Source organism: Lupinus angustifolius, chromosome LG08 (assembly GCF_001865875.1).
Source record: "Lupinus angustifolius cultivar Tanjil chromosome LG08, LupAngTanjil_v1.0, whole genome shotgun sequence".
Classification (NCBI taxonomy): Eukaryota; Viridiplantae; Streptophyta; class Magnoliopsida; order Fabales; family Fabaceae; genus Lupinus; species Lupinus angustifolius.
The window spans coordinates 8,282,161-8,309,597 of NC_032016.1; the positions used below are offsets into that span (position 1 = coordinate 8,282,161).

Consider the following 27,437-nt stretch of genomic DNA (forward strand, 5'->3'; position numbering starts at 1 on the left):
GATCCATATATGGGTCATGTATGGTCACACTCACATGCATTGTATCAACCATCTATCGAAGTAGTTGAAATTAACAACTTAACTACTAGTTTTACCAGTCTTAATGTTCATTCATTTAACAACCCTAACACCTCTTACATAAGTGCAACAACCTCTATGTTTTCTGGATTTACTCGTGGGATCAATTTGCCTGTGATGGAAGTGTTGTTTATGACCCGCATGGTATTATGAAAATGTTGTCCTCATACAAACGCTAAGACAAGGTAATCATTACTCTCTTGTCCAGTCTGATATAAGTTGTGCCAAACCATAATTTACACCAATTATGCAAAAAATCAATAAAAACATTAATTATATCTTACTGAAATTATGACATATTAATTAAAATTTTATTATTATTATTATTTTGCTAAAAAGTTCATTATCATATTCAATTAAAAATAGATAAAATTGGAGATAACATATGTTTGTTCCACCATTCCGAAGAGAGTCATAGGGTGCATGCCAAAAGTTTTGTTACAATTCATACTCAGCAGCACAGACTCCAGTGAGAGTTGCAATTTAATTAATATTTATTGTCATTCTATAACCTAATTAATTTGCAAAATAGTATGTGTTTTAATACCTAAATAAACCTCATATTTAGGAAGATCATCACTCTCTCCCCTAGAACTATCATCATTCTTAGTACGTTTTTCCTATTGGGAATAGATAGGACGTTCTCTTGCACATTTTCATGATAAAGCATATAAATATATACTCTCAGTTTACTCATTTTATTCATGTTCATATTTAATTTTAATCGACATTATATATACATATAAATTTTTATTTAAATTTAATGTCGTCTCATCATATTACTGGGGTCTCCACTCTCCATACCGGTACATCTTAATCATGGGTAAGAATTTTACGAGTTAAATATCCACACATAAATATTTTAAGAATTTTTTTACCATTACCATATTATATATCAGTATGTATCCTCTACATTAATGGGAGATAAATCTTGAAAACCAAAAAAAATTGAATATATAATAACATATTTATCTGTGTAAGTATAATAAAATAACATTTTTGTTATTAAAAAATATAAAAAACTGGTAGAATCCCTATTGATTATATATCATGAATCATATCATTAAATACATATAACGATAAGAACCAAAATTAGTGATTTTAGATTATTAACTAAAGTGCATCGATGCAGCACAAAGCTTGAAGAGCAATGAACGATCCCAATGGAATTAATTGGAATAAGTTGGTACAATTGCAGCTTGTGTTGTTGTGTTGGGGCTCAAAATTCAACATCACGCGCAGAGACCCTCTTTCAATCATATCAATCCAAATCACAATGCAGTAGAAAAGAAAACCCTGACCCCACCCAAATATTCCTCTCTCTCTATCTATATACACATCCCTTTCCCATTTATGCAGGTATGGCCAACACGACGTCGTTCCTACGCAATACTCATCAGATATGAAAACGGGAACCGTTGATAATAAAACAAACTACACGAAATCCCGTTAACAGAGACGTAAACCCTAGGAATAGAAACGCAGCGTAACCTAACACTATAGCTATATCCGATTGAACACAAAACGCGTTATTATTGGCCGTACACGTGTCCATCTCCTTCAGCGTTCTCGCCATCGACGTCCCCGCTGCGCTCGCTGATAATAGTAAGTACGCGAACATCTGCACCGTCACCACACACGATCACTCCCCTGCAGTGTCGTGATTATACATAGTAAGAAGAAAATTTGGAGAGTGGAATTTGTTTCTGACCTGGTCGTGGCCGAAATCGAACCACACTTGAAGCACTTCAGGGAACAGCGTTGCGCCTCTCGAGATTTCCCATACCGACGCGCCTAGTTCGAACAGTGAATACACCGCCACTATCGCATTCGCAGCTAGAACGAATCTGAACGGATTACAGTTTTATTTTCTTAATCTCGTCAAGAATTTTGTAATTCAAGGATCGAATTTACTTTCTAGTGATGATATTAAGTTGATGAGTTTGGAATTGAGAAAGGTGTTAGGTGAGTGATTACCTGAAGGTATCGTAGTGGTACCAGTGAGGAGAATCGGAGCCGCGAGTGTTGGTGAGCATGAAGATGGAAGAGGTGAGAGAAAAGGAGAACGAAGCGAGACGGAAGAGGAGTATGAGGGAATTGAAACGACGTAGTTTGTGTTCCGCCACGGTAGAATGGAAACGTGGTTGTGCTGATGGTGAACGGTTATCGCCGCCGTTACGGGTTGCCGGAGGGGATCTCATGGTGGTGAGATTGAGGGAGGTGAGAAATCATGTGGAATTAGAGAGAGGGTATTTTATGAAGGAAGTGGGGTCACGAGAGAGAGCAAGAGTTTCATGAGAAAAGTAGAGAGAGTGAAAAAGCAGAGAGGGAAAGGGAACGTGAAATGTAATTGGTGAAGGGGAGAAGATGCGTGGAATGTGTTTTATATAAAAAGTTGTTCCAGACCAGAAAGCGTGCAAACTATATATGGCTGCAACCTGCAAGGTGTGGTATCTGTACATCTCATGTGCCTTCTTTTTAACTTTTTTTACTTTTCAGCACGGGTATATAATCATATTTTCAAAATTGTTATATAAAAAATAAGGGTATTTACCTTTAAAGCTGATTGTCTCATTGTTATCATAAATCAAACTTTTGATCTTTTGATTTTTGGTTTTAGAATGTGACCTGAAATTTAATGTGATTTTACATCATTGAGTAAAACATCTCATTTGAATCATATGATTTACATTTCTATTAATTTCTTGATACTTTGTTTGGTTGAGAAAATAAGAGAATAGAGATTGGTGAGAAAGATACAGAGGAGAAAGAGATAGAAGATAATTATAGTAGCTTTTTGTATTGTTTTATACTAGAGAGAGGGGGAGAAAAAAAGAGATAGAAATAATTTTTTGAATGGAAAAAAAATATCCATAGGATAAATAGAATATAAATAAATGTTTTATTACTGACTAAATATTTAAGATTATAAAATTTATTTTAAATTTGATATACATAATATAAAGTATTAAAACTTGTTAATTTTAATACAATTGTCACAATATTTTTCTAGGGTAGTAGTTTGTGTAAGAAAACAAGATAAGTGAGGGGCATTTTTGCCATTGCCAATCATTTTCTTCTCCCTTCTACTTTCTTTGCATTCAACTAGAGAAGAATTTTGGGGATGGGTCTCACCTAATTTTATTCTATCCTCCCTATTTCACATGTCAACTAAATGGAGGAAAGACACTAACTCTCTCTTTTTTCTCTCTTCCCAACTTATTTCTCCTCTAATTCTTGCATAACAAAGGAAAACTAAAGGTATTATATTTTATGATTGATTCAAAATACTTAAATCTAGTAAATTGTGATATGTTATAACTGATTTGTCTCTCTATCTCTTACTAAACTTCCATTTCATATCACTCATCCCCTTCTAAGTTTGTCTTCCTTTTCTCATTTGTCTATTATGTAAAGTGATTGTAATGAGAAAATCACTAATGTTTTGTTTGATTGAGAAAAGTTGAAAGAAGAATGTGAGAAGAGTGAAAATGGGAGAAAGATAGTGAAGAGAAATAATAAGATAAGAAAGACAATAATAGATTTTTATATTGTTTGACATGAGTGAAATAAAAATAAAGAAAAAAGAAAGAGATATTTTCCTATATCTTATAAAAAGACAGAAAATATTATATTTAAAATACAAAAGCACTTTGGAAAATTATTAAAAAAGGGAGAGTTTATAAACTATAAAGTATAAAGTCATACTTATAATTTCATATTACTTAGCTCTTTTAGCTCTAGCTTCTTATGTATATTTAATTAAAAACGATTTTGTGTGGATTCCAAGTATTTTTTTTTCTTTCTCTTCACCATTTTTATCTTCCAACTGAATGAGAGGAAAATTAAATTTGACGCCAAATATTCTCCCCTCAACTTCTTTCCTTTTATTTCTCTACACAAACAAAGTAATGATAGAACATGATTTGGCTTATCATGATTTAGCAATCCAACTAATCCAAAACGTGTTATGTCTTGTTGCTACAGAACATGAGGGGTTTAACTTTATAATTTTCTAAAGTTGTATCCCCAAATTCTGAAATACTCATTACCTCTCCCCACTGGCATTCTTATCATATCATGATTGTGTCTCAGCGTATTTATTTACACATGCACATCATAATGGACAAGGATATGTTGTCCCAAACCATGTCTCAAACTCTGTTTCAGACCAATCATATTATGTCACGGTTAAATTTTTTAAATATTTATAAGTTTATCAGTTTTATTTCATTGTGATTGGTTAAGGACGTGATTGGGGACAGCAAATTTCCATCCCACAATTAGGTGGGGGAATCATCTATAGGAATAAGCAACAATTAACTTTACACGTGATAATGTGGGATTGGGTGATTCTCTACCGTATCGAATAGTTTGACAAATTCACAAAATAGATATCATTCCTGCATTTGAACTCACTCTGTGCAATCACCTGATTTACCTTGTGGCTCATTCCTTTGTGTTTGCTTTGCATTGGTGCATTATCTACTTGTACATACAATGACCAAGTATCTGCAAAAAAAATGCTACTTTACACACCCTAGTGTTTTAAGTTCAAGAATTTAATATACAACTATTATTTCATAACGACTAAAAGATAAATGACTCGATTCATGAGAGGGACACTTGTTAAAAAATATAGTCACATACCTTAAAAGAGATTAGTTCATTACCTATAGGGTGAGAAATACCCTTGGTAGTATAAAAAAAGAATTAATATACATGAATTATAGATATAGATATGTAATGACTTTATATAAAAAAGAATAAAATATTTCTAAGTTATCTCGTTATATCCTTCGACTACTAAAATTATAACATATATCATAATTTTAGTAGTTGAATGAGATAAATTAAGAGATACTATATTCTCTTATATGAAACTCTTATACTTACCCTTTGAAGTTTGAACTCTTAGGTTGATATACAATTAAATATGATGATATTCCATGACTAACATTGTTATGGGCGCACAATGATCAAATGGGTTACTTGAAGAACCCAAGAATTGTGAAGAGGTGGGCTTTACTTGACCCAAAACTAGGAAATAAGGTGGGCTTCTATTTCCCCCCTCCACATAGTGCTGCGCTTGTTGTGCATAGCATACGCGGTCGGTTATTGTTTAGGTAACAAAATTATGAAGTGAAGCAAAACACTACACCGTCTACTTATAGTTTAATTTAATTAATGACAAACCCCACGTTACGGAAAAGCGTAGCAAGATATTATGCATCATTTAATGCCCATTACCACCCTTTCCTACAATATCTCTCGCATTTTGGTCGGCAATAATAATACTGTTATCTAAACATATATATATATATATAACTAGTGGTGTAAGATTTTACCGGATCCCCAACGTCAAAGGTTTGATTGCTGAAAATGACATTTATTAGGAGGATAGTCACCCAAAAAAGATTAGTGTTTTAGCGAAAAAGTAGAAAGATACATTTCGTAGTACAAAAAACACATATATACCCATTCTGCTACTCTTCTTCACGAGTTCTTCTATATATGAGAAGCAATTTTTACAACTGACATGTTTTCACACATTCAAGACTGACAAATCATACTATTTGATCTATGCTACATAGTAAAAACTGGTGTATACATTTTTTTTCTTCCTTTAATCATATGGTTATGTTTGTTTAATTTATCATAAAACTCAAATTTCACGTTGACCATTTTGCAATAGATCAGTGGAAACGCACTCGAAGTAGAAGTTTACAGGGTGAAAATAACATTGGAAAACTTCAGGATCTGATTGTGATGCATTATATTATGTATCACAAAATTATACTATCTCATCGTACTATTTTGACTCTTAAAGCAATTCCTGCATTAAAAGTCACACTATTTTGACTCTTCACAATTTTTACTACATCAAATGTAAACTCAAATGTTAGGGCAACCACTTGGGTGGTTTTTGCACGGTTTCCTAGTAGCATAAGGTTTCTCATTAATTCCTTTAATGAGACATAAATTTGCGTGTCTATATAAGAAGACTTGATTATATAGTGAACTTTTGACTTTTACCGGTGAAATAAAATGTTATTTTAATTGCTTCATTTATAAGAAAGCGTGTGAATTATAAAAAAAATAAGGATTAACCTAACTTCGACCAAAGGCCTAGAATATAAAAGTTTAAATGAATAAATAAAAAGGTATTAGAAAATAAGTTTCTAATTTTAAGTATTGGATATTTAAAATTTCAATGTAAAGATACTATTATTTTTAGTCTTTTGCCCTCACTCTTAAGTCTTAAAAGTTGAGGTTAATAAAATCCAAAAAAATAAACATGTGAGACTTATCTAAGATACCAAGTAACTATTGGTGTGACTATTTTATGTGCCCGTTGGATAATGCACCAATTTGGACTATTAAGTATTAAATATGACATGGCTCTCTCTTCCAATTTAATTAAGTTTGATACACTTACACTTTAAAATACAATGTACACTTTATAGAATATTCACACCCCTAATCTAATTGTTGGACGCTATTCTATTTCACCCAATTTCTTTTAAAGGAGTAAACTGTGGCTGAAGTGGTAATTTTCTGAAAAGCTTTTTGCATCAATTAATTTCAAAATAGAATGACCTTTTCTCTAAACATTGAAAAAAGTTGAAGTGAAAATATAAATATCAAACCTCAAAATTCACATTCATGCTTTGAATAAAGTTGAAGTTGATTACAGATTATTGTATATAATAAATATATAAATATAATAGAATAAATTGAAAACTTGAAAGCATAGATGGTCAATGAAAAATATTACTATAAATATTTTTTTTGGTTTCCACATGTATCCTTACAGGGAAAGCAATCCTGTCTGAGCCGGGAACATCCACAGGTATGTGGGGCTAACTCTCCCAACGAATATTTTTCCATCCACAAGACTCAGACTCGGGTTTTTGCTTAAGGGGAATCAATCATATACCACTTGAATCAATACATGTTGGTATTACTTATTTAATAAATATTTGATTACTTAGTTAATAAACCATGACAATGTGGGAGCGGCGCCGGCCCTGCAACCCAACACAGGACACATATAATAAATTAATAATATCTTAAAAAACTAACTAACTTTAACTACTTATTATAGAATAACAAGTTACTTCTAAATCTAAATTTGCTATATACAGTTAACATCTTTACTTTAGTGGAAAAAATGAGATAAAATTCAATATCTCATTTTATTATTTCTTTCCCCTAAATGGAAGGGGTCAAATTTAAGTGTCAATCCTACATATATAGCCAACATATTGATAGAACAAGAACCCCAAATCTTGTTATTATATTATGATGTTGTAATAATAATATGTTTGTCTAATGGTATAAGGTTATGTTAGATTACAGATAGATAAACAAAGATTAATGTTTTGATTACTGAGTACGACACTTGTTGTGAGAGATAATCGCACATTATGAAAATAATTAACTCATTACAGATAAAGTGAGAAAATATCATTGGTTATAATAAAAGTGAGTGAATATATAATTACTATACTTGTTGCTGGCCAATGTGATTAATAACTACAATATATCCAAAGTCAAAATTGATGCATGTTATTCTTCTTATAAACTAAGAAATATAATCTAGGATATATATTATTTTATGTATAAGGCCGGTGTCAACATAAACTATGTGAAGTCATCTCTTCTCATAGTGCATGTATATCTATATAAATAGAAACACACACCTTCTTCTATCCATCACTATCATTGATAGGAACATATATAGTATCACTTACATATACATACATACACATATATATACATATATACATACAACAATATTAAGAGATTCATATTAGAGATATATAGTGACCATTGAAGATGAATTGTTTAGTTGTTTGTCAATCTCGCATGTGGATAGTAACCATTGTATTCTACACATGCATTTTGATTCCATTGATGCAACTAAAGAGGTTAGTTTCAACCATGTTTTGTTTTTATGATATGAAAGGTGCATCAAAGGAGATTGAGTTTCCTCAAATTCCTTCACTACCTATGGCAAAGTTTGAGGATTTGAGAGAGACAAAAGAGATTTGTTCTATTTGTTTGGTTGATTTTGAAAGAGAAGATGTAGTGAGCAAGATTAAGAGATGTGGGCATGTGTTTCATGTTAATTGCATTGAGCAATGGCTTGATCTTACTCAATATTCTTGCCCACTTTGTAGGTCATCTTTGTTTTCTTAAGATATTTATTTATTACATGAAATAGATCTTGTTTTGTAATTTAATTTTGTTAGAGGATGCAATCTCACACTAATCATACCCCTTTAGAGGTGGTTGTTTGTATTAGTATTATTATTATTATTGAGTCTTGTAATTGTATCACATAAATTAGAGTAATCCAAATCCTTGTTTCATAGCTCTTATATATACAAAAAATAAAGGGACTCAAAAGTTGTGAAAATAATTCATTTTAAATAAAAAAGCACATATTTAGCACTCCTATTTTTTTTCTTCATTATTTGTGACTTTTACCATGCTCTAGCAAACTCTTAATACTCCAACCTTGTATGAAATTGTTATTTTTAAGTGGAGATTATATTAAATTCCAATATGATTTATATAATATATAATAAATTAAATTAAATCTAGGTAAGGAAATAAAAATTTGGATAAAGTCTTATTTTCATGTTTCAATTTTTTTGTGTGAAAAAATAAAAAAAACACAAAATGATTACCATATATCAAATATAAGCCAAATTATTCAATTTTAATATTTTTTTACTACTTTTTGGAATATTTTAGTACATATAAATTTTTTTATTCATTTTCAACAGCCTTTATATACAAATTTGTTTTCACTTTGAACATCAAATTAGTAGAAAAGGAGACAAAAGTGGATATTTACTTTAAAAAAAGAAAGAAAAAAGAAAAAGAAAAGATGAAAAGTTAGTTAAGAAGTGTGTGAAGAAGTGAGAAGAAAGAAATATAGAATTGCAGATCAAACTTGAAACTCATCAGAACCAATCTCAATCTGAATCTCATTCATTGATTCAAACAATGGAAGATAAATGGGATAATTTCAAATCCCTTTTCCAACGCAATAACAATTCTTCTTCTTCTCCTCCTCCTTCTTCTTCTCCTCCTTCTTCCCCCAAACTCATTCCTCAACTCTCTCCTCTCGCTAATTCCGTTCTCTCTTCTTGCTCCAAGTAATTTCATCGATTCCTCATTCACTCTCATTCTCTCTTTTTTTCAATCGTTTTGAATTTCAATTTTGATTTGTAAATGCAGGATCCTTGAAACCTCTCCACAGGAATTGCAACATGCATTCGATTCTGAACTTCCTATGGCCGTTAAAGAACTTCTCACTTACGCTAGAAACCTCTTAGAGTTTTCTTCATTTAAAGCGCTTCGGAAATTGTTTTCATCTCCTCATTACTTAAACGATAAACACTTTCGTCGTTTAACCTTTGATATCATGCTTGCTTGGGAAGCACCTAGCGTTCACAGTGATCAAGTAACCGTAACTCACACACATTACATTTTCTTTCTCTTTAATTCATTTCAATTAATATATACACATGTTTGATGCATTGATATTGCAGGAAAACCCTAGTTTCAGTAAAGATGAAAGTGGAGATGAAGATGAAGAAGGTTCTTTGTTTTATTCAACTTCCACTAGTATGGCACTTCAGGTTCATATTCCTATTCCTATTCCTGTTACTATTTATATTCGTATACAATGAAATTTGAAATGAATGAATACAAAAACACTTATTAATATTATTAATATGTAATGGAATTGCAATTTAGGTTGATGATAATAAGACAGTTGGTCTAGAAGCGTTCTCACGGATAGCACCTGTCTGTATTCCGATTGCTGATATAATAACTGTCCACAATCTCTTTGACGCACTCACAGCTACTTCCGCTCGTCGACTTCATTTTCTTGTTTATGACAAATACATAAGATTCCTATATAAGTATCACTGTTTTTCCTTCGGTTCTCTTTATTTATACGATGAAACTCGTATTTTATCACTATATTTGGTCATTGTGCGTTGTTTGTATACTTTCTGATTATTGAGTTATGTGCAGAGTTATTAAGAACTCCAAGAATGTTCTGGCCAATTCTGTTGCAACTCTTCAGCTTGCTGAAGATGAGATTGTCCTTGATGTCGATGGGACTATTCCTACTCTACCAGTTCTTCAACATATTGGAATCTCTGCATGGCCTGGTTAGTTATTCTAATCCTAAGAAAAATTGGTAACATCGAAGTGGCCTATGTGTCTCTATTGATTATAGGGAACGAGTGACTCGGATACTACTATAGGACGATTGAGGATTCCTATACCTTGTATAAGTGACTAGCAGCTCCCCATTTTTATCTTTCTGTCTGTGATAGGCCTTAAGGTAGGATGAATTAGCAAATATATTTCACCATTTAACGGATTGAGAGTTCAAAATCAGCACAATCCTGGATTCGCTGCTCAAGGGAATTCTAGGAAGATGATTCAATTATAAGGTCTGAAACAATCTCTTTGAAGCTGGTTTGATTAAGCCAGCAAACTGGAGTAAGTGTGAATTAAGTAAACTATTGATGATCACGCTGTGTTATGTCTGAATAATGAACTAGGAAGTAGGAACCCATATTCATTTGGTTGACTAATAATCTATCTTAAGTTTTCCACTTTACTAAGTGGTACCTTAAATTTCTTACCTTTGTAGGGAGGCTGACCCTCACCAATTATGCACTGTACTTTGAGTCACTTGGAGTTGGTGTGTATGAGAAAGCTGTTCGATATGATCTGGGAACAGACTTGAAACAGGTCATAAAACCTGACTTGACCGGACCCCTTGGTGCTCGCCTTTTTGATAAAGCTGTGATGTTTAAGTCAACTTCTGTGTATGTAATCTGTTGACAAATATCATGTGAATTGTAATTATATTTTACATGCTTTCCACTTCAAATTTTATGATTTTTCAACATGTTGACAGAGCAGAGCCTGTTTACTTTGAATTCCCCGAGTTTAAAGCAAACATGCGTCGTGATTATTGGTTGGACATTAGTCTGGAGATCCTGCGTGTACACAAGTTTATCAGGAAATACTACCTCAAAGAGGCACAGAAATCAGAAGTACTTGCCAGGGCTATTCTGGGCATTTTCCGCTATCGTGCAGTTAGAGAGGCTTTCAAGTTTTTCCCATCCCACTACAAAACCCTACTTACTTTTAACCTAGCTGAGGCTCTTCCACGTGGAGATATTATCTTGGAAACCTTGTCAAACAGCTTAACAAATTTGACTGCTGTTTCTAGTACTGTAGATACGAGAAGGCAAGTGGCCGTGTCTCCAGCGTCTGCTATAGCGCTTTCCTGTCTTGGATTCAAATCAAACATTATTTATGAAGAAACAACTTTTACTGGTGATATCCGAGTTGGTGAGGTAAATCCCTTGGAATTGGCAGTAAAAAAGTCCCTTCTTGACACTGGAAAAGCTCAAGCTGCACAGGCAAGCGTGGACCAAGTGAAGGTTGAAGGCATTGATACCAATGTTGCAGTAATGAAGGTTCATTATGATTTCCATTCCATAGTTATTTTACTTTTTTGGATACGGAAATTATAGTAAAGCAAAGAGGGTTGAAAAATGGAAGTTAATTTTTTTTCCTTATAGATCCATGACATGTTGTAAAAAGAAATTAGAGTAGTAGAATTACCCTGCTCCTGCAGCACAATAAAATACTAATAGGTCAGACTCTGCTTGAGTACAAAAGGTAAAGCATTTTATTTTCCACAGTATCATTCATTCTCTGCCGTGTACATTTAAGCTCAATATAAATAAATCTCTTGATGCTTGAAATATATTTCAATTTTCGTCCTAAAAGATATAGTCACTGGGTTAGAATATCCATTAAGTGGCTTAGCCTTTCAAATTATAAGGGTTTCCTCAATGGGATTAGGAAAAATAGGAGTTTATGCTTTTAGTTATATGGTAAATATAATTCTTTTAACTCCCTGTAGGAGCTGCTGTTTCCAGTCATTGAATCTGCTAACCGACTGCAGCTTTTGGCCTCATGGAAAGACTTCTACAAATCAACAACCTTTTTGCTCCTTGTCTGTTATATGATTGTAAGGTAAATGTTTTATTGGAAAATCATCACATGACTAAGTGACCACATTAATGTTGGTTACTGCATTTGTATTAGCTGTTTCAAATGGGTTGCTTTTCATTTTTTGTCTTCAAATGTATTTACTGTATTTAACAGTGCATAATTTTGATTCTCAACACTACGGCTTAGACATGAATTTCTTTAGTTTTGAACATTTTAAAAGCCTTTTGTGTTGATTCTCACCTCAACTCTTATCCCATCATGTTGCATATATAATCATATAATCACTTGGTCTCAATCCTTAAGCTATTGCATGATCCAACTATCATGTCAGCATTCCCCCACATAAATAGATGAGCTCAAGGTCATCACTAGGTGTTGAAATTCAACATGTACTGATTATTGAGGCTTAACTTTAAACTAGTCAACAGACCACCTAGTCAAAGAGACTAAAAAGGGATAGAAAGGAATCAATGTCATAGGATATTAATCAAGGACCAAAGAGTGATTTTTATTTTCATTGACATGTATCTGATCTCCCCTCCAACCTTAATAACACCAAGAAATATCCTTGGTCCTGCCTGTTTCCACTTTATACCATGTGTTTTTTGCTGGTAAGCCCATGTCAAGCAAACTTTGCCATGTTTCTGGCACCATTCTGCATACTATTGTCAATATCTATACTTAAACAAGAAGCTGAGGATGTTAAATCTCAAATCTTGAGTTAAGGGTGAATTTAGTAAATTGCATTACGTAGTTTTGTGGAACAAACTGATGACCACCACCAGTCCACCAGGATCAGACAATTTTTAATAATGACATTTTGTGTTAAGTGGCTTCCATGGATTGGATGAATAAAGAAGTTAGTTAATGCTGGTGTTACAGGGGGTGGATCCAGTACTTGGTGCCGTCCATGTTTCTGTTCATTGCAACTGTCATGCTTTGGCGTAGGCATTTCAGAAGGGGAGGATCATTAGAAGCTTTCAGAGTAACACCTCCTCCAAATCGAAATGCAGTAGAACAATTGCTGACATTACAAGAGGCCATTACACAGTTCGAATCACTTGTTCAAGCTGGAAATATTGTTCTCCTAAAAATAAGAGCTCTTCTACTTGCTATTTTACCACAGGTGACTATCCTTGTCCTGGTCTATTTCTTCAAAGAAATATTAAAATGTTGTGCATATAGGTAATTTTTATTTACTTTTAAATATGCATGCAATAACTTGTGGGGTAATATGTTATGAAGTTTGTGCTGCATTTCGTTAATCCACTTTCCACTTTGAATAAAGCAGACATGCTATCTGAATCATAAATTAAAATCATCTCTATGTATGTTGGAAAAAATTTAATCACAGAAAAATGTATTAAGTGGAAAGGCCTTCAAGCCCAAAGATCACTGCAATTCATCACCATAAACTCCTGAAACCTTTCCAGAGTTTAGGTCTGCCATACAACGTCAAAGTAGATGGGAAATTCTTCTAAAAATGCAAACATGTGAAATATACATATGAAAAGATCCGCAACACAACACATAGTTAGTATTAATCTTATTTTGAACCACTATCCAAATGAAGGACTTAAGCATAGTTGCTATTTCTATAATATCTTCTGATTGAAATATAAATTGTATGATTTTTAATCAAATTGACTCAGTCAGTTTATCAGAATGCAAGTTTCCACAGGAGTTCTTAGTAAACCTTACAAAAGTTTTGTAATTGTTCCTGCAGGCTACAGAGAAAGTTGCACAATTACTGGTTTTGTTAGCCGCAGTGCTTGCTTTTGTTCCCCCGAAATACATATTTTTGGTGGTATTCGTTGAGTGTTACACAAGGGAGATGCCACTTAGGAAAGAAAGTAGTGATCGATGGGTAAGGCGGATTAGAGAATGGTGGATCAGAATACCAGCTGCTCCTGTTCAGCTTATTAAGCATGATGACTGCAAGAAAAGGAAATGATATTCTTGTTAATTAATTTAAGGGTAAATACAAATTCAGCATTGAAGATCATAGCATTCAAATTTTTAAATGTATTGACTACATATTCCTATACAAAGTTTGTATATTGGATTCTTTAGCCAATGCCTCAAGGGCAATTAGCATTCCCCTTAATTCAACGATATAAATTGATGCCAACAAAGGTTGCCATTATTTTTGTGTAGCCATCATTCAGTATCTGGTTTTAAATTTTTGTTGTTGCTTTTGTCTATTATTTAAGCCTGAAATCATTTAGTAATTGGCATCTTAACTTTTCCTCTATTGTGCATTCCCGTTATATTATTAAACCGTTGTGGGTAATAAGTTGGGTTTGGCTTGTACATACGCTGTTTGGATAGATGGATAAAAGCTGCAAGTCAGCATGTTTGGTAGTTGTTTTTTTGGAGAAAAATGAAGAGAAGGAGAATACTTGGAAACCATATAATATGTTTGTGAGAAGATTCTGTAGCTCACTTTTTATCTCTTCTTCATTCCAAAAATCAATTTGCAAATGATGTCTGAAAGTTTATGATTTTTTTGTATTTGACACAACTCTTCCTTCAATTCATTTTGATTGTATTTTAAGAATAGTTTCCTAAAATGTTGGAGTAAACAGTTGATTTAAGGTAAAAGTGCTAACATACAATTAGTATACAAAACATAGTGACTAGTCTTGCAATTTGTCCGCTATGTACATAAATAAATAAAGTTGTATGTGTTTAAGCTAGAGACTATTACGTCTTCATGTCATGTGGATTCAGAGTTTCTAATAGAATATGCTTCTTTGTCTATCAACAAAGTGTGAATTGAATAGCTTTTATATTGACTTGTTTTGTAGAAATAATAGTCTTCTTCTTTTGGTATGATATAATTAAACATGACATAGTCAAAGAACACGTGCTTATATTAATGAAATGTCTATTAGGATTGAAATTGAAACAACTTTGTTGATGTCTGAACTGACACAACTCTCTTAAGGTCCATTTTTCTTTCTTAGGAATTAGGAAACCGAGACAGTGAGTCAAAACCCCATTTTTTTTTTCCAGCCTGCAAGTCAGAAATAAAAGTTTTTTTATATGGGTCTGAACAACTATTTTTTAGCCATTAAACACATTTCCACCAAAAGTTCTTTTGTGAGGTTACGACAAATGTAATTATAAGCACTATAAGAAATTATAACACTTATTTAACTGTGTGCCTCGTACATGATTTTCTTCCCAATAAAATATGAAGAAGAGGAAGAATGGTTGAACTTGAAATTTATGATTTTAACATTTAAACAATGTTTGGAACATGCTGTTTGTTACCTTCTCAGATTGATTCAGAGTTGCAAGGGAACAACGTTGTGTATTTTTCTTTTTTCCCTATCCTTTTCTTATCTCTCAATTTCTTTAATTTCTTCAATTATGAAACGTTCAACACAGGCTCAGAAAGCCCATAATAGAAGGCCGTATATTTCAAACAGGCCCAGCCCAACATCGAACACATTTGTGGAAGTCGATTAGCTTCTCTTATTCAACTCATTCACAAAGCAGGTAATCTTTTCAATCCCTCTATCTCTTTCTCTCTCTCTCTGTTTGAAAAAGTTTGATTTTTTATTTTCATTTCTCTTATTCCCAATTATGATTTGACACTTCACATTTTTATTTCTACAATAATTTGTTGTAGAAATGGCGCTTCCACAATCCATGACATTGTTCTTATCATCTTTCATTTCACCCAATGCTGTAAAAGATAAGATTCCGAGGAAGCACTTTTTCAATTTCACCTTTTCCTCTAACTTCTCCAAGCTTCCGTTTCTTGTAAGTATATAAATTTAAGGTAGTGTTTGATATGGAACCTACTTTATGTTTAGCTTAGTTTTATAAATAGAACATTATTAGAACAAAAAGTAAGGGTTAGAATTTAGAAAGAACATGTTATGTCACCACGCCAAACGCTACCTAATTTTCTATGAGAAAAAAATGTATGCATTAATGTTGTACGAGTTTTATATACTGTCACTGCATCATCCAGCATGTATGTTTTATCACCGTCGACTCTTCAAACAAAAAAAGTAATACAAATGAATGATAGATGATGTATTGACTATGTATAAATCAAGTGAAAGTTCATGCTTTTCTATTTTCATGAAATAGGATAGGGAGTGCAAAGCTGTTAGAGTCCCAACAAGAGTTCAAGCACTCAAATCTAGTGATGGTGCTGATCGCGATGGTAGTGATAGTGATAGTGATGATGACACTCCTCGAGTCAAGGAAAATGACCCTTATTCGATGAATCTTGAAGAGAGACAAGAATGGAGGAAGAAAATTAGACAAGTGATGGAGAAGAAACCTGATATTCAAGAGGAGGTGGACCCTGATGAAAAGAATAAAAAAATGCAGAAGCTTCTCGCCGATTACCCACTTGTTGTGGAGGAGGAGGATCCTGATTGGCCGGAAGATGCTGACGGATGGGGATTCAGTTTTGGGCAGTTTTTTGATAAGATTACCATTAAAAACAACAAAAAGGCCGATGATGATAATGATGATGACGATGAAAAGGAGATAGTATGGCAAGATGATAATTACATCCGTCCTATCAAAGACATAAAAAGTAGTGAATGGGAGGAAACTGTATTCAAAGACATAAGCCCCTTGATTATTCTCTCACACAATCGATATAAAAGGTTGGTTCTGATTCTACTTTTAATCCATGTCTGTTTATACATGTTCTATATTTTGTGCTTCAGCATACTATCTCCTTTACTTCAGTATTCTTGTGTAAGTAGCTGAATTTTATCCTAATCAGTTTTGCTTTTCAAGCATCTTTTCTAGGTCTATGTAGATAAACACTTATTACTTCATTGTAACTTATTTCTATAAGCTTGCAGCAGATCATATGTACTTTATAAACTTGCTACAATTAGTGGTCATTTTAGAGTAATCCAGTGGTTGGTGGTTAGCATTAGAATTGTGAAGTTGAGGAGTGAAATTGATAGTTTAGCTGGTTTTTCTTTTTGCGCTTACCTTAAGAATTCCTTTTATACCTTTAGTTTTTAAGCTGAATACTTTGTAATATGCATGAGCATGCATATTTTTTTAATCTTTTAGAAGTGGGCTACTGAGAGGCTCTATTAGGCGTTCAGCTTTTATATGCAATTAACCTTAGAATTTGACAAGTAATTCAAGGTACTTGGTCTGCTAGATAACATTTAATATTGTATTCCGCAATTTGTAAACTCTTGGTTCTTCATACATCATATTTGCAATCATATCAAGGTAAAATAATTTCTCATTCTGGCTTTTTTATTTTGTATCTTTAGACCAAAGGAGAATGAAAGAATTCGAAATGAACTGGAGAAGGCTGTGCATATCATATGGAACTGTGGATTACCCTCACCACGAGTAAGTAAAATATTACATTTATTGCGTTTGTTACCTGATACTCTATCACTAATATACCTTTTCACATCTTTGTCTATCTTATAAAAGTGTGTTGCACTTGATGCTGTTATTGAGACTGAACTGGTTGCTGCACTTCGAGTGTCAGTCTTCCCTGAGGTTATTTTTACTAAAGCAGGGAAAATCTTATTCCGTGATAAAGGTATTGGTCTACATTAACAACTCTCCCCTTCCATTTTACGATAGTGTTCTTCTTCCGACTATGCTTAACTTAATCTGATGTTCTCCCAGCAACTCGAAGTGCAGACGAGTTTTCAAAAATCATGGCATTCTTTTACTTCGGTGCAGCCAAGCCACCCTGCTTGAATAACATCAAAGATTGCCAAGAAGATATTCCTTCTTTTAATATTGATAATCCAGTATCTTGAAAAGTCAAGAGACCAAAGTTTATGTGTCAAGCCATATCATAGCTAAAAGGAAGGACAAGGGAATTTATAGCTCCATTAACTACATCTAATGTGATGACATATCTTGCATAATAGTGCAAGAAATTCTCTAGTGGGCTATTTGATATGTACCCATGGAAGTCACTGGAAATTAGCGTAGGACTCGGCTAGCTGGTACAGAAGAATTACAACCTCTAAGATGAAATTTTCTGTCCAGGGGTGCTAATGAAAGTCAAAACTGGACCAGAGGAATCCTTGAGCACTATGCACCTTTAAAAGTTTCATTGGGCACATATATTATTGATATGAAGATTGAAAGTTTTGTTGTTGTAGACTGTCATTTATGATTCAATGGTATAATACATCAAGAAGGCACATATATTAAGGGATGTGTTGTGCATAGTTCGACTGTGTAAGCAATACCTTTCTTTCATTGCAAGGTCAGTAATCTCAAGCATATAAAATTACACTTTTTAATAGCATCTCTCTCTCTCTCTTAATTCATTTTCTAATGTGAACTTTGAATATGATTGTATGTTATTCGGTGTAATATGGTTGGAGGAAAGGAACTTGAGCCTCAAGTGCATTTTCCTCAGGATTTCCGTTGAGAATAACATAAATGAGATATTCTTCAATGCACTAAGAAAAAGATTTAAGGAACGGCAAATGAGAAAACACATCATTTTGAACAAACCTTCATCATTTTTACCTCCTAGAATTTTGGAAACATTACATGAAAACTATAAGGTAAAATATTTAAGTGCAAAAATGTTATTTAACAAAGTGTTTTGTTTTAAGGAATTAATGAACTTTTTTTTATAAACCATTTGCATTCATGTAAAAAGGTTGTGTTAAAAGTTTCTTTAGGACATTGTTTAAGGAATACAATACAAGGAAATTAACTTTTGAAAATTAATATCCTCACTTCTTAATTATAGTTTATATAGGATAGTGGAGAGATGTGTATACTGTATTATTTACTATTTATTTGCATTAAGAGACAATGATGATATAAAGTAAATGATGAATAATATAATGATAGTGTAAAACATTATTTGTACTTTTAGTGCATACATTTTTCTTATAATATATGTTATTATTTAATTTTGGGTACTACCAATGGTATCCCTTATTTCTTTGGGTAAGGAACTAATTCTTTTTGTATACTACCAACAAATGTCGCTATTATAAATTGAATTCATAATCTTTTGATTATCTTGTGAATCTAATAAGACTTTATATCATTAGACTAATACGTATGTTATTATTTAATTGTTTGAATGAAAGGGGAGCTGATATGGATGACTTATGATTTGGTGTCATCCATAGGATGGTGATATCCTTATTATTTAAAAATACAAGAAATATAAACCGGTCCCACGTATGCATGGGAATGAAGATCACGCACGTGTCTCGACAACAACCAAATCTACTTTCTGCTACTAACACTTAACTCAAACCACAGTACCAAACATGAAACCAGAAAAACACAGTACCAAACATGAAACCACAGAAACACAATTCACAATTAAATTACAATAAAAATAGAAAGAGAAAAAAGAATAAAATATGGAGACTTGAACACTGAAACTGAAATGGTAGTTCAAATTTCTCGCTTTCTCTTCATTCCTCTCACTCTCACTTTCCTCCTTCCCTTTCCGCCTCTTCCTTCCGCCGCCGCGTCACTCTCTCTTCACCACCGTCGCTTCGCTTCAAATTTCTCCATGAGTTCAACTCTTTTGCACTCTCCGGTGGCAAAGAAGGTGAAGCACGTTATGGAGCAATTCGGGGACGTGAGAATCGATAACTACTATTGGCTCCGTGATGATTCACGCACCAATCCTGAAGTATTATCTTATCTCCGCCAAGAGAATCACTACACCAATTCCATCATGTCAGGTCAATATGCCACATTTTCCCTACAATTGTTTATGTGATTTTATGTAACCGTTTTGTTTTGCAACATGGGAACTATTTAACATTAATGTGGTCAAGGATGAGTGAAATAATTTGAATTTTTAGTTCTATATTCTATGTAGATTATAAGCACATTTTTCAAGAAACACCCTTGAGCTAAGAGGACGGGATCACGTGTCCTTATTCATGTCTCATTCGGTGTACCGAACCAATGATAAAGTTTCATTCATTTAATTTTTTTTAATAAAAACAGAAATTAATATTTTTAATATTATTTCGTGAAGTTTAATTGTTTCCGGGACACAAGGACAAGAAAATTATGGGACATGTGATCCTTGTCCGAGTTAAGAATGCAAATATGTTGTCTAGGTCACATTTGTGTCTCAAACCAATTAAAATTTACCACTCAATTAAACAAAAAAATCATAAAAACAAAATTATATTACTTGAACAGAAAGAAACAGGGAAAACATAGTTTTTGGGATCGAAGATCTTTGTTCTTGAGTTACATGATAACATTACACACATTTTTACTTATCTAGGAACTAAGAACTTTGAAGATAAGCTTTTTGAGGAGATAAGAGGAAGGATTAAAGAGGATGATGTCTCTGCACCTTTACGCAAAGGGCATTATTACTATTATGTGAAAAGTTTGGAAGGGAAGGAGTATGTTCAACATTGTAGGCGCCTTATACCTCATAACCAAAGGGTTCCTTCTGTGTATGATATCATGCCCATAGGTCCTGAAGCTCCTCATGAGCATGTTATTTTGGATGAAAATATCAATGCACAAAATTACCAATACTACCGTATTGGTGCTTTTCAGGTTAGATCATATCCTTATAGCATTTTGTTTCCTATTTCTTCAACAACAACAAAATCCCAACTTTGGAAAATACTTTTTTTTTTGTTTCTGACTTTTTTGATCAGGTTAGTCCAAATAACAAGTTAGTAGCATATGCAGAAGACACCAAAGGAAATGAAATATACATTGTTCATGTAATTGATGCTGAGACTAAAACTCTTATCGGTGAGCCTCTTGTTGGAGTAACATCATACCTTGAATGGGTTGGTGATGATGCTCTGATTTATATAACGATGGATGAGATTCTAAGGCCTGACAAGGTGGAGCAATTCTCCTTTGGGCTCAGTAATTAATTTGTTTGGTTCTGATTGATACTTTTTTGGTAGCTCAATAATTTTCATTATTTGATCAATAAACATATCTGATTATGGCAGTTTCACCGCGTAAAGAAATGAAAATGTTTACTCAATTTATAATAATAAAGTCTATGCCTATGCTAAAAGTGTATGTGGCTGCATTGGGAAAACTGACTTTACCAGTCTGGGTATTTTATGTATTAGCGTGTCTGTATAAGCTTTGGATTGTTCATTGATATTGTGGCTCATAGCAATAAAGCATATCTTAATTTACTTGTTATGATAACTCTTAAGTGATACAGGTATGGCTGCATGTGTTGGGAACAGAGCAATCAAAGGATACTTGTCTTTACGTGGAAAAGGATGATATGTTTTCTCTCGACCTTTATGCTTCTGAGAGCAAACAATATTTGTTTGTTGCATCCGAAAGTAAAAATACGAGGTTCAACTTTTATCTGGATGTTTTGAAACCTGGAGAGGGTCTTAAAATTTTGACACCACGAGTGGATGGTATTGACACAACTGTCAGCCATCGTGGAGATCATTTCTTTATTACGAGGAGAAGTGATCAATTTTTCAATTCAGAAGTAGTAGCTTGTCCTGTCGATAACACCTCCTCAACTACAGTTCTTCTTCCCCACAGGGAAAGGTAATAATTCTTGTATCATTGTTAGTTGTTTCTTTTATTTTGGTCATAATGGCGAGTACATTATAATCATTTTATATTTGTGAATGTGTGGTTACTGTAATAGTGTGTTCAAGGATGTAGACCATTGGTGAAATGCTTTTTGAAAATATTGTCATTTATGATTTATCTCCAACCCTTTTGACATTATGAATAGCTCATATGCTAGATGCATTTTCCATCTGAACCACGTATTAGTTTAAGCCTGCATTGTAATAGAAGGCATAGTTTCTAAGGTTGCTTTAATCATTTTCTACATATACTGACATGCATCACTCTCACTCCACTTTGTTCTCTTAACTACTATTTGAGATAGAAGTGTTATACAGGGCCTTCACCTCTTTTAGGTAGAACCTATAATTTATATAACAAAATGAAACAGTACAAAAATATCATTCAAACTCCAATCTTAAGGATGATTTGCCACCTTCGAGAAAGGGTTCAAAACTCCTTTAGATCAAGCAGAGATGAATTGTAAGAGTACAATGATAATACAAGCCTAATCCTAACCAGTATGAATTCTCACTGTTGCTTAATTTCTTTTGTATGCACCAGTTAATCCTCACTTTCATCACTGCTACAAGATCCTCAAAAGCTCTTAAAACTGATCTCTGAGCATTCCTAAAAAGCCTATAATTCCGTTCAACCCAAATTGTGTATATTACCCCTGTAATACAAGCATAGAGAATTTGCTTCTTTTATCTCCTATGCCTGAAAGCTTCACTAGCAAATGTTCTCTATTTTTACTGTTCATTGGAATATTCCTGCATCCTATCCAAGTCATGAGCTTTGACAGTAACTCTATAGCCCCTTTACAAGAGAAAAACCAATGCTCATGTGTCTCATTTTCTTCCATTCAGAGAATACAAGTTGTATTGATGTTCTGAATATTAAATCAATGCAACCTGTCTTTATTGAGAAGTCTCTTCTTGAGTGCTAACCAACTTAAAAGTGCTTGTTTGGGTAAATTTAACCTCCCCAAACAATATTTGTCCAAGGAGCCTTGAACATGGTTTGTAGAATATAGCATACTTACATGGAGCCTTGAACATGGTCTGTTGCTCTAAAGTCATCGGTTTGCCGAATTTATAGCATATTGGCAATTCGGAGCAACAGACCAAATGAAGTTTGTAGAATATGTAAGTTGTTTTTTGACATGGTATCAGAGCCTAATGACCAAGTAGTCTAGTGTTTGTAGAACCCTATGTTGCATTTTGTAACTTTGAAGTCTACATTGAACTACTTGTTGCATTGTCTTCATACAATGGTACTTATCATCCCTCAACATCCCAATTTACTCTGAAAATTGTTAACATGAATAAAATTGAAAACAATATAAATTCTGCCTGTGTTTCTCTTTCATAAAAACTTACATTGAATTTTATTTAGTGTAAAAATCCAGGAGATACAACTTTTTAGTGATCATCTTGTTGCATACGAGAGAGAAAATGGCCTTCAAAAGATAACAATTTATCACCTTCCACCTATTGGTGAATCACTAAGGAGCCTTGAAGATGGTCAGGCGGTTAATTTCATTGATCCAGTATATTCAGTGTACTTATCAGAATCAGAGTTCGCTTCAAGTATTTTACGATTTTCATATAGCTCATTAAAGACTCCATCCTCTGTATATGATTATGACATGAAGGCAGGCATTTCGGTTTTGAAGAAGATTGACTCGGTAAGCCATATTTGCAATTGAAGTCCTAAGCTGTACAATTTTGCATCTTATTATACATTAGCGTATTGTGTAAGTGTCTTGCTTCTATCAAGGCTTACAATTCTAGTTTGTTAAAGTGATTCATTATGATATGACATAAGTTTGGCCTTTTGTTATATTGTGCATGACCCGTCTTCTAATCTATTTTATATTGTCTGGATTGATAAATTTGTAATTTATTTTGACTAGCACCTATAATTCCAAGAATGATGCTTTTATTTCATGTGTCGTTATTCTCTTATGATTTTGTCTTTAAAAATTTACTGATAATTTGATGGATCCTGAAAGATGTTTGGTTTTTTAGTTCCTGTAATTACTTGCAGACAACACATGGAATACTAAAATTTGAACTTCTGTAATAAATTTTGAATTATGGAGTATGGAATAGAACTCTACGAGAAAGTTGTAATAAGGGATGGCTAACTGATATTTTAAGCAGGGCTTTGGTGTAATATTATTGGTCTTGGGTATGTGTAAGCTAGTTCCCACTTAACAAATAGAATGGGTTATATGGTAAATAGAGTGATATGGTAAGTAGGGTGAACATGTATTAGAAAGCAAGGGTTCAAAATGTGTTAGCTAGTAGGTGTCGACCAGAAAGTTAAGGTGACAGTCCCTCGTTAATAATTTTTTTTTTCTTGTCTTGTTTGATCATGCTTTATGTGTATTGATTGTCTCCATCTTTCTTAGGTTTTGGGAGGTTTTGATGCAACACGTTATGTCACTGAAAGAAAATGGGCACCTGCTTTGGATGGAACTTTGATTCCCATATCAATTGTTTACCGAAAAGATATTGTGAAACTTGATGGATCAGATCCATTACTACTTTATGGCTATGGGTCTTATGAGGTGAAAGTTTATATGACTTGAAATCACATATAAAATTGGCAATTTTAAAATCTATCGTTGATGTTGTATTAACTGGTGCATAAAGTTGCTTCTCTTTGTGTGTTCTGTTTTTATCTAGATGATATCAAACAATCTTTGATGCTTTTTATTTGAAATCAGATTGGATATATTGTACTTGTAAATGTAATTGCACTTTATGTCCTTTTATCTGCCACTAAACACTCAAATTTGTGTCTTACAAAACTAAGGTATAGTTTTCTATTATGTGCAAGATACTTTATATATGTTTGTTCCTTTGATTACAAAGGTTACAGTTTTGGAGTCCAAGTATCACACTCCAACTCATGAACCGGGATGTTATACCCTGAACTCCTCTCATTCTGTTTTCTGAATGAATATATTGTTTAGTGATCTCAAATTGTCAACAGGTATGCGTTGATCCCAGTTTCAAGTCATCAAGGCTTTCATTACTAGATCGAGGTTTTATATATGCAATAGCTCATATACGTGGAGGCGGTGAAATGGGGAGGCAGTGGTATGAGAATGGGAAGCTTTTGAAGAAAAAGAATACTTTCACTGATTTCATTGCTTCTGCTGAATATTTGATTGAAAACAAATTTTGTTCCAAGGAAAAACTGTGCATCGAAGGAAGAAGTGCCGGTGGTTTGCTAATTGGATCGGTTCTCAATACGAGACCAGATTTATTCAAGGCTGCTGTTGCTGGAGTGCCTTTTGTGGATGTTGTGACAACAATGCTTGATCCAACTATTCCTCTCACTACTTCGGAATGGGAGGTAATATTCGTCCTCTTCTATTTGTCCACCATTCCACGGTTCTTGTTGTTATTGGTAAATGAGATTATGTCATCATGTTTTGCAGGAATGGGGTGATCCAAGGAAGGAAGAGTTCTACTTCTACATGAAGTCTTATTCCCCTGTTGATAATGTGAGAACCTTATGGTTGTGTTTTATGGCTATTGGCTAGTAACTTTATAAGCTATTATTTTTGTCAAAACTTCATTTTTATTCTATCCTATATGAAATGATTCTAGGAATCACTAAGAAATCTTTATTTATGTTTCTTTAATCCTCATCTTGTATCATGCAGGTAAAGGCACAAAGTTACCCTCACATTCTTGTTACTGCTGGATTAAATGGTAAACCTTCGAGTCTTTTTGCGAAACCATTCTCGATAATGTATGTAAAGCCACACTTTTTTGTATGGTGATGATTAGTGATAATTTGGCTGCAAATTTATACTTAGATTTCACATGTGACTTGTGCATCTTATTATCTCTGCTTGTGCATGTTGTAGACCCCCGGGTTTTGTATTCTGAACCTGCAAAGTTTGTGGCAAAACTGAGGGATATGAAAACTGATGATAACATACTGCTGTTTAAATGCGAGCTTGGTGCTGGACATTTTTCAAAGTCGGGAAGGTAAACTTTAACTTAATGCTGTTTGTTTCTAAACTTACAGTTATTGTGGGCTAAGACTACATACATCTACTATTCTCATATCCCATTAATTAGAAGCTTCGTACACCGACTCACCCTTCTTATAACTTTTTTGCTCTCTGACTCTTTGTTCTGGTTGGGGGATGAAAGTACACTCTATGAATTGTGGAATGTAATTTAGTGAGTAAAGTAATTTAATCAATTTAATTTGAGTGGCTTGAATTTCTATAATGAGCTTATTTTTCACTACTCTAATGAGATTATAAAGAAGATAGACATAAAGAACATGAAAGCACTTGTTATATGTCATATGAGCCAATAACTCCAAAGTTGTTTCCTAGAGTTTTTAGTGTAAATAGTGAGCTCTAATTTTGTTTTTTTTGCTTTATATGGATATAGGTTTGAGAAGCTTCAGGAAGATGCCTTCACTTATATATTCATATTCAAGGCTCTAAACATGACTAGTTTGCTTGAATCTTGAGATGCATGAAGAACATATTAAGAGATTTATCACCTTACATTGCATGGGTTAAGTTAGCAATTACAATAATCATTTTTCTTCAATGGAACAACTTGTATGGACCCCTCAATGAGAAGCACCATTTTAGAGTCTAATGTTAACTTTTGAAGAGATTTGGGACCATTGTCCTAAAAGTCTTATATCTATGAGAACTCTGCAAAATCCGAATTTAAGTTTTCAACAATCATACCCACATGGAGCATGGTCATTGATACAGCCATCAGTGCAACCTAATCTCATTCACCCATCAATTTTCAATCATTCATGTTCAACCCATAACCCAAGCAAAAAGATAAACAAAACTGATATAACAACTTAAATAATTTAATTAATTTTCATATATTTTAATTATTAAGTTATGCTACGGTTTATACTAATAGTATAGCATTCTTTGACTAACAAGAATATCCCTTACCTTTTTGGACTGCCCCTTTCCGGAATTAAACTCTTAATCTTTTGGTAATCCTAAGATTTAGCAGGGCCTTACACCACTGGATCAACATCCTTATATTTTATCATAACTTTGACTCTTCAATCAAATTGTTATCTTTGCCATTTTATCATGAAAAGAAAGTCACACTTCTCATTCCAGTGAAACTACATTGAGGCCACAATGCCTTTAGGCCCCTCTAATGACCCAAGTGGATAAATAAGTCGCAAATTATGGCTAGTACTAGTATTTTCACTTTCAAACCTGAACTATTTGATGAAAAACACTTCAGCCTGCATTTTCTTGACCCAACTTAACAGCAATGTTACACCACATTTGATTTATATTTAATAATATTCATCATACCCCATGATTGAAATGAGTGTATGGATTTATAAATTTGTGATTAGAAAGTCAATGAGACAATTTAATATTGTCATTAAGCCTTCACTAGATGCAATATATTATGGATTTTAGTTTTCAATTTCAAATAACTGCCCCACGCCACACCAACTACCACTTACACATTAGGAACCTTTTCTTCTGTCACAAGTTGCATTCTTATTGGATTAGTCAAGTCTCACTCACAATTATATTAAACCTTAGTTTTTATTTTATGCTAAAAGGGTTAACCTATAGTATTAAAAAGAAGTAAAAGTTTGCAATGACCATAAATGGTTTGGAAAAAGTGTTTGTTAGCTTCCTACTTCACATGCAATTTCAAAGCTTTGAGCCTTTAAAATGA

At 33.3% G+C, this 27,437-nt stretch overlaps 4 protein-coding genes across 5 annotated transcripts; 3 read left to right on the forward strand and 1 right to left on the reverse strand.

The window, feature by feature from the left end:
• LOC109353340 (CASP-like protein 4C2) lies at positions 1,219-2,469 on the reverse strand. Its single transcript, XM_019595573.1, has 3 exons — positions 2,056-2,469; positions 1,790-1,925; positions 1,219-1,699 (listed from the first exon to the last, which is right to left on the reverse strand). The coding sequence occupies exons 1-3, from the start codon at positions 2,277-2,279 to the stop codon at positions 1,475-1,477; spliced, it is 585 nt and encodes a 194-aa protein (XP_019451118.1). The 5' UTR covers positions 2,280-2,469; the 3' UTR covers positions 1,219-1,474.
• LOC109354490 lies at positions 9,004-14,331 on the forward strand. The gene is made up of 10 exons (XM_019597030.1): positions 9,004-9,251; positions 9,334-9,559; positions 9,648-9,737; positions 9,856-10,025; positions 10,141-10,280; positions 10,772-10,949; positions 11,042-11,609; positions 12,062-12,174; positions 13,036-13,279; positions 13,880-14,331. The coding sequence occupies exons 1-10, from the start codon at positions 9,100-9,102 to the stop codon at positions 14,105-14,107; spliced, it is 2,109 nt and encodes a 702-aa protein (XP_019452575.1). The 5' UTR covers positions 9,004-9,099; the 3' UTR covers positions 14,108-14,331.
• Positions 15,685-18,356, forward strand: LOC109354491. The gene is made up of 5 exons (XM_019597031.1): positions 15,685-15,927; positions 16,264-16,793; positions 17,430-17,511; positions 17,599-17,710; positions 17,800-18,356. Exons 1-5 carry the CDS (start codon positions 15,796-15,798, stop codon positions 17,934-17,936), a joined length of 993 nt encoding a protein of 330 aa, XP_019452576.1. The 5' UTR covers positions 15,685-15,795; the 3' UTR covers positions 17,937-18,356.
• LOC109354489 (protease 2-like) lies at positions 19,385-26,509 on the forward strand. Of its 2 annotated transcripts, XM_019597029.1 has the most exons (12): positions 19,385-19,853; positions 20,414-20,697; positions 20,802-20,996; positions 21,335-21,681; positions 23,107-23,398; positions 24,128-24,286; positions 24,715-25,080; positions 25,166-25,231; positions 25,394-25,442; positions 25,601-25,724; positions 26,142-26,225; positions 26,258-26,509. In XM_019597029.1, exons 1-11 carry the CDS (start codon positions 19,550-19,552, stop codon positions 26,221-26,223), a joined length of 2,268 nt encoding a protein of 755 aa, XP_019452574.1. In that variant the 5' UTR covers positions 19,385-19,549; the 3' UTR covers positions 26,224-26,225; positions 26,258-26,509. The 2 variants fall into 2 exon arrangements, with proteins under 2 accessions (XP_019452574.1, XP_019452573.1); XM_019597028.1 differs by having other exon boundaries at positions 26,142-26,509.